The sequence below is a fragment of the Corythoichthys intestinalis genome, chromosome 11, assembly GCF_030265065.1.
Source record: "Corythoichthys intestinalis isolate RoL2023-P3 chromosome 11, ASM3026506v1, whole genome shotgun sequence".
Taxonomy (NCBI): domain Eukaryota; kingdom Metazoa; phylum Chordata; class Actinopteri; order Syngnathiformes; family Syngnathidae; genus Corythoichthys; species Corythoichthys intestinalis.
Window position 1 is genome coordinate 35,568,408 of NC_080405.1, and position 13,826 is coordinate 35,582,233.

Sequence of the window (13,826 nt, forward strand, 5' to 3'; positions counted from 1 at the left end):
CTTTGACATACAATTCATAAGTGGTACATTAGATGAACGGATGACCGAGTAATAACCCACGCAAGGAAGAGGCCAGACAAATTTTGGACAAATTGAAATTTTTAGCTATGTTAAACTCATTTGTCACCACTGATGCCAACAGACATCGAATCCAGTTTAAACCGAGGGGCTAGCAGTGATCATTCACTAGCCTGTCAGCCCTCCCTGGTAACTCTTAAGCTGCCATTAACTGCAATAGACCTCCAATCTATTTTAATTGGGAGATGGCAGGGATTTTTTTAATATATATATTTTTTTACTTTTACTAACTACCAGACCACATACTCTGTGAATAAGATACATATTCCAGAGTTGGCAGTGAACCAGTTAAAATGGGATTTGGCATATATTGCCGTCAATGGATGAAAATAACTCATTCACTCCCAGCCAGAACCGTTTAACCCTTAAAGACCTGTAACATGAAGCAATTATCAGAGAATCCCAAAATTTGAAAAATAAGGTCATAATGAAACCTTTTTTTTCAAATTTGTAAAAAAAAATCTCAAAATGAATATGTGTAAAAAGCGCTCTAATATCTGTAACCCTGGCTAAATCCTGTTTTTTTTTTCTCATGGAACCTGCAGATGCATGTTGACTTGCATCCATCATTTTTTTGTCAAAAAGAAATGTCAGAATTCTGAATTACTCTCAAAATGAAATGAAAATCTCGAAATGAAATTTTAGGCATATCAAATGTGATACATTTGGCAATAAAAGGTTCAAATGGATTTGACGTATACTGCTGTCAATGGCAGTGATTGATTTAACATGTCTAGAAATACAGTGATCCCTCGCTACTTCGTGCTTCAAACTCCGTGCCCTCAGTCCATCGTGGATTTTTGTTTTAAATAAATCAAACAATCAACAAATCAATCAATAAATAAATAACTAAATACAGATGAGCCGTCCCGAGCCGATCACCTAGTGTCACTCTCCCTCCTGCTGCTCTTTGTTGGTCAGACAGTGCACTGGAGTTGCTTATTAAAGTTAACGATGATTGACAGACGTTTAATGTTTCATGCTTGGAAGCCGAAGCTTCAAAGCGCTGCATGCGTCAATCATCGTTTAACTTGTTAAACATTTGCTGTTGCAACTCATTGTGTGTAAGTGCGCAGCTGGAGCGGATTTGAGTGGACTCAATGAAGCATTTAATAAAGACAAGCATTTTTCTACTTTATTCTTGTTTAAAAATAATTTGGTGGGACAGAAACATGTTTAAAACTTATAATTATTACATTTGAAGTGCTTAAAAAACATTTCTTGAAATATATTTACATAAAAGTTGTTTTTATTATACTTTGGGGGGAGAGTGAAAAAACATGTCTCATATGTATCTCGTTCCAATGCTAAATCTGAATAAATACATTGAACACACAAACAAACAAAATAATAATAATAATACATTTGCATTGGTGTGCAAACCCCAATTTTTTATTTTAAAAAAAAAATGCACTACTTTGTGGTTTTTCACTTATGGTGGCAGGTTCTGGTCCCCATTAACCGCAAAAAACGAGGGATCACTGTATATTTGTCATTCTCTATTCAGGAAGGAGCTTTAATACCATCACGTGTTCACAATAGACTCATTGGAAGATTTACTTGTAGTGCGCATAGATTAATCCTAAAATAGCATGACCGAACTGCACCTAATTGCTTTGATTCATTCTTGAAAAGAACAAAAAAGAACAGATATTAAGTCACTGACTGCCATCGAGGACGCTAGACGCCCAATCCATTTTGACTGGGAGGACTGGCAGCGATCAATTGCTGCTACCCTCCCCCAGGTAAAATCGTCAGCTGAATTTTAAAAAAAGGAGCATAGTCAGTCCTCGAAGTTGAAATGAATTGGATCGTTGAATTAAAATACCTTCGGTTGCATAGTTGTGATCGCGAAGGAAGCTGCTGTTAATTTTCCGGGTGTCGCTCTCTTCCTCCATTGATAAATCGGCTGCTTCGGGATCCTGACAGCGGCAGACCTCTCGCCCATCCTGGCCCGGTACCGTCAGCAGGCGGGCCGTGGAAGCAGCGGGGCGCTATTCATTGCTCCAGATCCTCGGTGGAACGACTGCGATCAAATAGTCGACTCGCTCAGGTGATGTCCTCCACGTCAAGACGCACCAAACAGTGCCTGTTGGCGCTTCCAGTAGTCAATGTCCCCCCTCACCGAATTGCTTTAAAATGCCATCCTGTGCTCACGTTTATCGCCAATGAATGAGAAAAATGTCATGTGAAGGTGCAGCGGCGTGCTCGTAAATCTCTCCTTCAGGATTTGACTTGAGGTCGAAGGATGGCTCTGCTGCCCCCTCCCCAGTGCCAGCGGGGCGGGCGGGATTATGCGTCAACGCAGTTTGCTCACTTGTGCACTGCCAAGTTCGCCACCTCTCCGGTGGTTCCGTTACAATTCCTCCCTCCCAGACGAACACGACTGTCTCGAGTGCACCGAGTTGACTCACTGTGCATGCACGCAAACACTACTGCTGCCTCCGCACTTCAGCAGAGAAGGGCCCCTCCCATGCAGATGAAGGCAGGGAGAGACGTTCACACACACAGGCTGCAAATGTGACGCACACACATACCCAAAGAAGAATTTAATACGCTGATGACCACCAGTCATGATAGTGGGTGTTGAACTGACAGCAGTTGATGGTCTGGTGTTGCAGGTTGCTCTCCATCTTCATCTCTCTGCAGAGAAACTGAACATTTCTACCGTTGAAAAAAATGGACCAATGGCACCTTAAACCCTTTATATGGCATGTGGCAATTTTTGGTCTTGAAAAAAAAAATTACACTGTCTCACAAAAGTGAGTACAACCCTCACATTTCTGCAGATATTTAGGTACGGGTATATCTTTTCATGGGACAACACTGACAAAATGACACTTTGACACAATGAAACGTAGTCTGTGTGCAGCTTATATAATAGTTATTTTATTTTCCCCTAAAAATAACTCAAAATATAGCCATTAATATCTAAACCCCTGGCAACAAAAGTGAGTACACCCCTATGAAAAAACATACATCCCTAAATGTCCAAATTGAGTACTGCTTGTCATTTTCCATCCAAAATGTCACGTGACTTGCTACAGGAGTGCTCTGAATTGCTGCAGAGATTGAAGAGGTGGGGAGTCAGCCTGTTAGTGCTCAGACTGTACGCCACACTCTACATCAAATTGGTGTGCATGGCTGTCACCCATGGCCCCCCCCTATAAATTTGTTGGCCACCCCGCTTGCCAGTATATCGTTAGATTGTTGTAGCAACAGTTATGCATTTCATCCCAAATGCAAATCTGCCAGCACCTGCTTTTCCCCATGATTATTTTGTTTTGTTAAATGTACACTTTATGCCTCATATATACACTCACCGGCCACTTTATTAGGTACACCATGCTAGTAACGGGTTGGACCCCCTTTTGCTTTCAGAACTGTCTCAATTCTTCGTGGCATAGATTCAGCAAAGTGCTGGAAGCATTCCTCAGAGAGTTTGGTCCATATTGACGTGATGGCATCACACAGTTGGTGCACATCCATGATGCGAATCTCCCGTTCCACCACATCCCAAAGATGCCCTATTGGATTGAGATCCACCATTACACCACCACCACCAGCCTGAACCATTGATAAAAGGCAGGATGGATCAATGCTTTCATGTTGTTGACGCCAAATTCTGACCCTACCATCTGAATGTCGCGGCAGAAATCGAGACTCATCAGACCAGGCAACGTTTTTCCTATCTTCTATTGTCCAATTTCGATGAGCTTGTGCAAATTGTAGCCTCAGTTTCCTGTTCTTAGCTGAAAGGAGTGGCACCAGGCGTGGTCTTCTGCTGCTGTAGCCCATCTGCCTCAAAGTTCGACGTACCGTGCGTTCAGAGATGCTCTTCTGCCTACCTTGGTTGTAACGGGTGGTTATTTGAGTCACTGTTGCCTTTCTATCAGCTCGAACCAGTCTGGCCATTCTCCTCTGACCTCTGGCATCAACAAGGCATTTCTGCCCACAGAACTGCCGCTCACTGGATATTTTTTCTTTTTCAGACCATTCTCTGTAAACCCTAGAGTTGGTTGCGCGTGAAAATCCCAGTAGATCAGCAGTTTCTGAAATACTCAGACCAGCCCTTCTGGCACCAACAACCACGCCACGTTCAAAGTCACTCAAATCACCTTTCTTTCCCATTCTCATGCTCGGTTTGAACTGCAGGAGATTGTCTTAAACCATGTCTACAAGCCTAAATGCACTGAGTTGCCGCTATGTGATTGGCTGATTAGAAATTAAGTGTTAACGAGCAGTTGGACAGGTGTACCTAATAAAGTGGCCGGTGAGTGTACATAACACAATAAAACCGAATTGTTGTGGAACTCAAAATGTTGACTGGACAGTTGTGGACTATGCACATTAAATCATTAGTAACATCAAATATTACACAATACACCAAAGTATATCAGTAGCCGTGTCCTTAAGTATTTCTGATAGTTTTCCCCTGACCTTTTTACTGCAATAATATAATGAAAACCTGAAATTATGGCTTTTAGTTTTGGTGTGCCACCACAAGATTTTAAGTGGCCCCATCTGGCCACCCCTTTGAAAAATTTCTGGAGGTGCCACTGCCCAAGGAGGAAGCCTCTTCTAAAGACCGTACACAAGAAAGCCCGCAAACAGTTTGCTGATGACATGTCAACAAAGCACATGGATTACTGGAATCATGTCTTATGGTCTGATGAGACGGGCTTTCTTGTGTGCCGTCTTTAGAAGAGGCTTCCTCCTGGGGTGACAGCCATGCACACCAATTTGATGTAGAGTGCTGCGTATGGTCTGAACACTAACAGGCTGACCCCCCCACCTCTTCAATCTCTGCATCAATGCTGACAGCACTCCTGTAATGAGTCACATGACATTTTGAATGGAAAATGACAAGCAGTACTCAATTTGGATATTTAGGGATATATGTTTTTTCATAGGGGTGTACTCACTTTTGTTGCCAGGGGTTTAGATATTAATGGCTATATTTTGAGGAGAAAATAAATTAACTTTATTATATAAGCTGCACACAGACTACTTTTCATTGTGTCAAAGTGTCATTTTGTCAGTGTTGTACCATGGAAATATATAATTAAATATCTGCAGAAATGCGAGGGGTGTACTCACTTTTGTGATACACTGTAAATCCATATTTAACCCTAATAGATTACGGGTCATGTAGGCAACAATAATAACATTTGGTATAATATTAAAATGTATATAAGCAGGTCCGTCTTTATAATCTCAAATTCTGCTATATTTTCAGACGTGCCAATATTTTATTAAGGCATATAAAACATATTGTGAGAAAATTTTAATGGAACCCAATGAGTCAAATATTAAAAATAATAATAATTAAAACAGTTAAAACGTTTTGGAAGGTTGTTGATGATGTGCCTGATTTTCAGTTTTGTATGCGGTAATATGCCAGAATTACTGTGTGGTTAAATGTCACAGTTCATTCAAGAGCTGTTCTGGTTCCTCTATCATCGCTAAACATGTTCTGATTACCGGTTTCAAGGCATACCGTAGAATGAAAATGTCACAGTTCCAAAACCGCAAAAAATTTTTTGTCATACCATTCCCAAGGTATTAGCTATTTTTTATTTCCCAAAAATGCAGGGAGAAATCCCTCGCTTGCAGCTGTAAGGCTCAAATCTCCCCCACCAATTGTTGCTCAATATCGCCGAGTCAGCTTTGCTGCATGTGTTAGAATCTCACTGCAGGCCTGTATGCCTTTTCCATTTTTTTATTTTTCCCTCCCAGTCATCAACACTAATTCCACACACCTGTCCTGCACACCTGGTCATTACCTCAGCCTCCCTACATAAACACCCACAGCCCTCTAAGCCATTGCGAGTTTGTTAGCCCTCACTGCAACATACGAGCAATCCTAGTTACCCTGTCTTGCCGGGTTTTGATCATTTTTTACCTTGTGGATTTTTTGCCTCTAGCCTGCTCCTTGTCTGTACTTCTGCCTCGTTTCTGCGACCTGCTACAGGACCGGATCTGGAACGCCTCTGCCTGGGCCCTCGCCTTGCTCGTCCCCCCCCCAGCTTGAACAGTGCTGCGTGCCGCACCAAGAGCCAAGACTTCTTCCTCCCAAAACCATTGTCAATAAATCTGCTTTGAGCCCTGCATTATTGGGTCCGTTTGTTCTCTGATCCCTGTCAGCACGATGGCTGGAGGAGGTGAAACTCCTGAACTTTCCCCCCCCCATTTACGAAAACAAAATCGCTGGTATGGGAATACTTCGGCTACAGAAAAGTTACAGACGCCCACGTCTTAGAGGAGGACGGCCAACCGACATGTAAAACATGTTTGCGGAAGGTGGCTGCTGAGAAGGCAATACCTCTAATAAGATTTCGCATTTATATAACATTAAAGGTTAGTAAACACTATAATGAACGTTTCCCACCAGCTACAAGAGTTAACTCCATCGTGTTTAGTGTGTCTAGCGGTGGTAACACGTGTTTTTTTTTCTCTCTGTCAACTGTCTGCGATGAGAAAACAGTGTATCATGTAAACATGATAAGAGTCATACACACGTGCTTTTTATGGAAAGTAATTAAATTATTTTTGTTCTGATGGTAATAATGTTGCGCTATGACTAATGGTTTACGCTCACCTAAAGGACTATATTTATTTTATTTAGAATATTTAAGTTCCTTTTTGCTTTTTTTTTGTTTTTTTTTAATTATTGTAACATTATACTTATGTTCCAATTTGCTAATATGTTTGAAAAATCAAAATTCTGTTCAATGGAAAAACGTTTTTTTTTTTGCCAGTTATCTCAAAGTAACACATTTTAGAGCTGCAATTTAAATACCGTGAAACCGTGATATTTTTGTTTAAGGTTATCATACCGTCAAAATCTTATACCGGTACATGCCTAATCATCGCCAATGGTGAGCAGACAGAGGTACTCTGTTCAGATAAAAAAAAGAAAAGCATCTGAGACATTTCACGGGAGTGTATGCCTTGGAGACAGTGCATTCAATGAACTCAAAGCACAAATGTTCTAGACAAACACAAGGATAAAACAGACAAAAGACAAAAGAAGGATGCAGAAGAAAAAAAATCAAGTAGCTCAGACGCTGATTAATTAGATTAGTGGGGCTGCTGTCTGCACCTTTTTCTACAATGATCTCGTTTACAGTTTAATAAGACCACAATATGCCTTCTCCTGTGCAAACTGTAATCTTTGATGGCTCTCCAAGGATTCACAAAAAAAAGCATTAACGTGCACATCCCTGCTCTTATCTACTCACTCAACCTAAATCTCCCCGTTTCCACAAAGGGCCTGGGTATCACCCCTTTGCTATCCCCCAATGCACAGCAGCAGCAGTAGCAGCAGCAGCAGCAGCAATAAAGGGATTGGGGACCCCCCTGTCTTAAATGCATTAGCTCTCTAATCCACAGCACCATTTGCACATCAGATCCTCTGCTTCACTTCCAATGTGGATCTGGCTGTGTGGAAGGAAGAAAACAGCACCATCCTACCACCTTCCTACATATGCTATTTTACACACCATCACCCAGCACCTTCACTGGAATATATTACAAGGCATTATCCATGCAGGGAATAATGAATGCTGGTTGTGTGCTTCCCTCTTTACGATCCTCTGCTCTCCTAATGAAATTTGCAGAAAAACGCTTCCATCCTTGACCTCCCGGATCTGACTGAGTGGTCCGCAGTGTTTCCCGTCTCTATCAATATTTAAACAGCATCTAGAAGGACAATAGGGATTCTCTGTAACTGAGAAGTCGGCTAAGTTACAGTTGAGCTGCGTAACAAAATGGAATGAAATCTGTGAGACAATGGATTGAATAGAAAGGAGTCAAACGCCTGTGAAAGGCAAATAAATAGCACATACGGATGTAAATAGTACAGATTTATGGGTGTGTAATAGAGGGATGCTGTCTGGAACTAAAGCATGGGATCAATTCCGGCTTGCTCAGTCTGCACTTTTCGCATATAAATTTCAATCACATTGCTTATCAATTCCACCCACTCTCTGTACTGCTCTTAAGCCATTTAAAGGAAGTGACAGCACAAGAATGGCCACTGGAGTAAAGGGAAGTGGCTTAGAACAACAACGCTAGGCCTCGTAAATTGACCCCCTTACACGACCTAAGATCGATAACCATTTTCTCAAGAAGGACCTCAAGTTCTGCATCCTGTGGCTCATTGCTCCCGCACTCATGTCTGCTGGGGTAAAGATCTGTGACAGCGCATCTATACGGCCGGGCCGCCATGCTTCCCACTCACAGGAAATGCTCAAGGGGCGCACGTGAAAATTGGAAAGCGTGTCTCTCAATTTTCCTCAACAAAGTGGGTTAAATTAGATTCTACCGGTCCAAACGTATAGGGCAATGATATTTTAGTCATGCTCAATTGCTTCCCTTGATGTGTGGTAATTGCTTGACACAGGAAAGCCGGTGCAAGGGCACTGTCTGCATACCAAGCAAGCAACATTCGTGCACATTAGATGTCAATATGGACATATCAGCACTGACAGCCCCCTTTCAGAAAAGATTTCGTTCAGTTCATGCAACAAATCAATTTAAGAACTGGCATAAGCTTTTTACGATGAAATAAGTATGCTAATAACTAGGAGTGGGAACCTCTTGGTACCTCACGATACGATACGATTTGCGATACAAAGCTCCCGATAACGATGATCAGACGATATGGCGATACAACGATTATCGATACAATGGTCAGAAAATCATTCTAGGATATTCTTCAAACAACTAATGAATCAATTGTGGACGTCCAATCCGTTTGAAGTGGGAGGGATGGCAGCGAATGAACGAATGTTCATTCGCTGCCACCCTCCCAGTTCTATGGCCGTCAGTGACAGCCAGTGCCAGGCAATGAGTACCGTAATTTCTCGAATATAACACGCACTTTTTTTCCCCAAAATCACCTTGTAAAATCATGGTGCGCATTATAAACGGGTACATGGATGGAGACAGAAATATATATATACTGTATATATATATATGAACCGATTTTATTTTATTGACACGGCCACGTTGTGTTGAAGAAACGTATGCGCCGACCATTACGGTACGTGACGTCACCATTTTGTTTCAGTAATTTAATCGGCCGAATGATTTCGTCTGTGTTAAATTCTGCTTTTTTCACTCTTCATAAAGCACAGACTTTAGTTTCTTGAACTCATTTGAGTCAACGTTTATTGCAGCTGACACACGGGTGCGCCTTATATTCGGGAAATTACGGTGATTTTGGGCCATTTAAAGTCATTTACCTGTTGATTTTCAGTTAATTCCTGTTAATTTTGGGGTATTTTATGGGTCACTTCCTGTTTATTTTGAGTTACAGAACAGGAGGTGACCTGGGAATCACCCGAATCAATAGGCAGTGACTCAAACTCAACAGGAAATGACCTGTAAATGCCCCAAATGCACCTGAAAATCGGACAGAATAACTGTAAATGCTCTGGTTTCGAATGAACAAACGTTCCCGGTCTAAATGATTGGACATTCAGCACCATCAGTGCAGCCTTATAGTTAACTGAGACACTATTATGGTGGAAGATTTTGCTAGCAACTTGTTGGTTCCCTTTTTTTTTTTTTTTTAAACAGTGACACCTTTTTAAAACGATGTCTCAATTCTTGGCAGGAGCATATCGATAAACTTTTGGGATACAAAGTATGTAGTTATTTGTATTTTAGCGACCCATCATTGTCGTTTTAGTTCAACATGAAAATTGGCTTAGATATATTTCGACATTTCGGGAATTTTAGGATACTGAATCCTCTTTTCTTTCAGTTTACGGGACCTGTTTCTCTTTAAATTGGGGTGTTTTTAAAGAATGAAAGTGTTTTTAATATGCCATAGAGGCGTTTAGTGTAGTCCCTTCGTGGTTGATTGTATTGTGTTGTTTATTCAGAAAATGCAGCCATACAAATGAGGGTTAGGGGGAGAGAAGGGAAGAACAGAGGGAATAGCGATTCAAAATCATGATTGAATTCATATGCTGTTGCAAGATATTTATGACTATTGACTACTCTTGCTAAGGGTACACCATCTTGGGAGGGGATACACCTAGTAATTAAACAGATAGGAAGAGGGAAGACAGGTCAGATAGGGGTGTAATAGGGCAGAACGAATACACAAGCAATGTTCATTCACGCCATGGATATGTTGCCTTTAGCTATTATATTTTCTGTACTTGACCAATAAACATTGCTTTCCTAAAAATGAAATGATTTGTATACTGTCCCATTTCTCGCTGCCGTTTACAAGGTGACGCTGCGACAACAAGACGCAATGATTGTGTTGCGGAATGGCCTCGACTTTAAACGGTGATGGCAAAAATGAAGGCGAAGACGCAAACTTTTAATTCCGGCCTCCAAAGCGGAACAATTAGATTGCGTCATAACCATATGAATGGAACGCTTTTGCTCCAATTACGACAGCACTTTGGGCATGCACAGTCACTGCTACTAAACATTCAAAACAGCAAACATGGCAGAATTTCAGCTTTAATTTAACTCATTTGCTCCCAAAAACGTAGAAATACGTTCTATTTTTGATGGTTTCAGTGTCTCAAAGACGTATTTATACGTCATTTAAGGTTTTTTTTGTACAAGAGACATCTCTGGGTTCTGATTCAATTTAGCTCCAAAGCACAATGCTAAAAATCAATTTTTAAGCAATAAAACTGGCCACTGGAGGGCAGTAGCGCATTTGGTAAGACCCACAACCCAACTCAACGGCAATGAATGGCCGGGCTGCACGGCCGTGGCGCCGGCGGAAGACGACCGAATGGCGTCCAGGATGCCAGGTGACGGACGACCGAGCAGAACAACCTAGAGGATGCCCAGGATGCCAGGCGCTGGACGACCGAGCAGACCGGCTGGGACCACCAGTGCAGCGGACGATGCCGTTGAGTCCGTGCTGCTCTCCGAGTAGACCCCGCAGAGACAAAAAAAAAATCCATCTTTATGAGACATACGTCGATGAGAGAAAAGTGTACCCAGCTGTCGCGGCCACAACAGCGTCATCTCTCAGTTATTTACGTGTAAATAAATTGATACTTTGCTATCAAAAGCTCTATTTGTCTTGTTGTTTATGTTATTTTGTAAAAGGAAAACATCATTCAGATGTTTGTAATGTAATTAAAGCAAAAATAGCTGTGTTAAAGTCAAAATTATATTTGAAATGTGTATGCTTTCACAAAAAGTTCAATTTATCTGTTTTTTCATCAGATTGGGAAATTGCTCAAATTAAGCTATTTTTAAATGCTGATTTCTAAAGAATGGAAAAAGATTTTAACTTATTTTTTTCCTGGTGAAAGAAGAGAGTCTAATCTTTGTTTTGGTGGGTTCCGTGTTTATATAGCAAAAGAACAGAATTTTCTGTGGGCCTTGCGAAATCAGTCAAAATCCAGTAAAACGGCCGGGAGAGAAGGGGGTTGCACCGGTGAAAATGGCTGGGAGTGAATGAGTTAATGTTTTTATTATATTTTTTAAACACATTTAATGTTCACATTTTTGTGTCTTTTGAAGGAAAAGAAAAAAACGAGGGGATGCGATTGATTCGAGTTGGCGGGTATTTTGTCTTCTAGGCTGGGGAGGGTTTTTTTTTTTTTTTTGCACCATTGGCTGTCGCCTTGTAAAACTGCACTGCCCCCTAGGGCCTGGCATCAATACTACATTGTTTTCACACGGAATATCGACATCGTTCGAATGGAGACGGAACCAATGCAAATGCAATTTAAATGCAAAAATGAATTGTGCCGTATTCTCGGAGCGTCACCATGTAAACGGCCCCGTAATGTTGCAGAATTTGTATATCAAAGCTTATTAATTGCAATTCACCACAAGAAATGATTTGTTTGTTCAGTAAACATGACCAAATCACAAAGAGTGCAAGGGGTCATAGGTCACAAACCCCAGGTGGGCTGTGTTTTCATGGACAAATAGATTCTTTATTAAACCCATGGGAGAAACAAATTACATGGCAGACTGGAAGTACTGGGTTCAAATAATTAAAACATTCCAACATTTTCAAATTAACTCTTTCCCTGCCTTTGACTATGACAGACGTCCATTCATGTGGCTCTTTTTTATTTTTCTGCTGTGATTTTAATTGAGTTTATCACTAGTAGACATCCAACTCATTTAAACTGGGAGGGTGGAAGCGTACGAACGTTTGATCCAAGAGTGATGGTTTGGTCTCAACATTGGGAGAGACGATATAACAGCATAGCCTGCATGTACTCTTTTTGCTGGGGACAGAACATTAATAAGACTAAACAAATTATTGAATGGGGTTCAGGGCTACATTTCTCACGGATATGAACCTAAATAATTGATAGGTTAAATGATCAATGCTAAATAAATCTGTATTGACTTGTGCTAACTTTTATGTGTATTGTTTCAGGTGATACACTGTTCGGTTCAAACCTTTGTTTTCAAAAACTATTAAAGGAACATTTTAAAGTGCAAGTCCCTTTATTTAAAAAAACGGGGAGCTATCCAAGAATGGGTCCACCTCAGGCGGACACTGAAACACCCCTAGATTCAAATTAAAGTATTGCAATATAAAGTGATTTGGAAAAAAAAAAAATTAATGAAAAAAAAATCTGAATATCCAAAGACCAATCTACATCTAAGGCAGGGGTGGGCAAACCGGTCCTCAAGGGCCGCAGTGGGTCCTGGTCTTTGTTACAACTGATCCAGCACAGGCAGTTTAACCAATGAGGGGTCAGGGGAAACAAGAAGCACCTGACTGCAATCAACTGATTGCACTTGTAAAACACCAGATTGGTGAAAAGGTGTCCTATTAGTGGGTTGCAACAAAAACCCGCACCCACTGTGGCCCTTTGTGGAATAGTTTGCCCACCCCTGATCTAAGGCATACAAGATTACCCCAAGACTCGAACAAAAGTACTTTCATGAAATTTAGATTTTTTTTTCCTGTCATGGTCAAGTTCGTATCAGTGTCTCCCTGAAGTCGACCCATTCTTGGATAATTCCCCGTTTTTTTAAATAAAGGGACTTGCACTCTGAAACCACCGCATATAATGCAACCAATGATCCAAATTAGGGACGGCAAGCTTGACTTCATTGTTCCTCGTGGAGGCTGGCCTGACCGCAGTAGATTTGCAGGTTAGCAAGTACACACAGTTTAATGCTATGCTAACTCTGATGCACGCCGGACTTTCAGTAGAAAAATTAGTGGTGTTTCCCCCACCTGCACAAGAGTGACATCTTTTTACATTACTTGCAGTGGCTGCTGCTGGCCGAAAAAAAAACTTCTAATATCCCTCCTCTTTGAAGGGGGCGGAGGAGGCGGCATGTTGTCGACATTAATCTGTCAGGGCTGTGTGAATGTGCGTGTGTGTCTGTGTGGTGGAGGGGCGGGGTGTCAAGTCATCAGCCAATCAAACGTGTGTTTGAGGGGGGGGAAATGGACCGGCACATTCAGCAAGTGAAAGGGAATAAATGTATGTCTGAACAAAATGAAAATAATTCACTTAATAACATTAGGGCCTATTCTACTCTTACAACATATGGGAACACAATCTACAGTGGGGAAAATAAGTATTTAGTCAACCACCAATTGTGCAAGTTCTCCTACTTGAAAAGATTACAGAGGCCTGTAATTGTCAACATCGGTAAACCTCAGCCATGAGAGACAAAATGTGGAAAAAAAAAAAACAGAAAATCACATTGTTTGATTTTTAAAGAATGTCCAAATTAGAGTGGAAAATGAGTATTGGGGTCACCTACAT

General features: G+C 41.2%; 1 protein-coding gene across 2 annotated transcripts in view; it reads right to left on the minus strand.

The window, feature by feature from the left end:
* The window catches only part of LOC130923752 (serine/threonine-protein phosphatase 2A 55 kDa regulatory subunit B beta isoform), a 100,863-nt gene that overhangs the window by 55,054 nt on the left and 31,983 nt on the right, over nt 1–13,826 (minus strand). Inside the window, exon 1 of one of the 2 annotated variants that reach the window (XM_057849687.1) lies at nt 1,907–2,901. The exons of the other annotated variant lie outside the window; for it this stretch is intronic. Coding sequence (XP_057705670.1) covers nt 1,907–1,976 — 70 coding nt within the window. The 5' untranslated portion in view covers nt 1,977–2,901. Of the gene's footprint in view, nt 1–1,906; nt 2,902–13,826 lie in introns of those variants that run through there. 2 annotated transcript variants of the gene reach the window in all.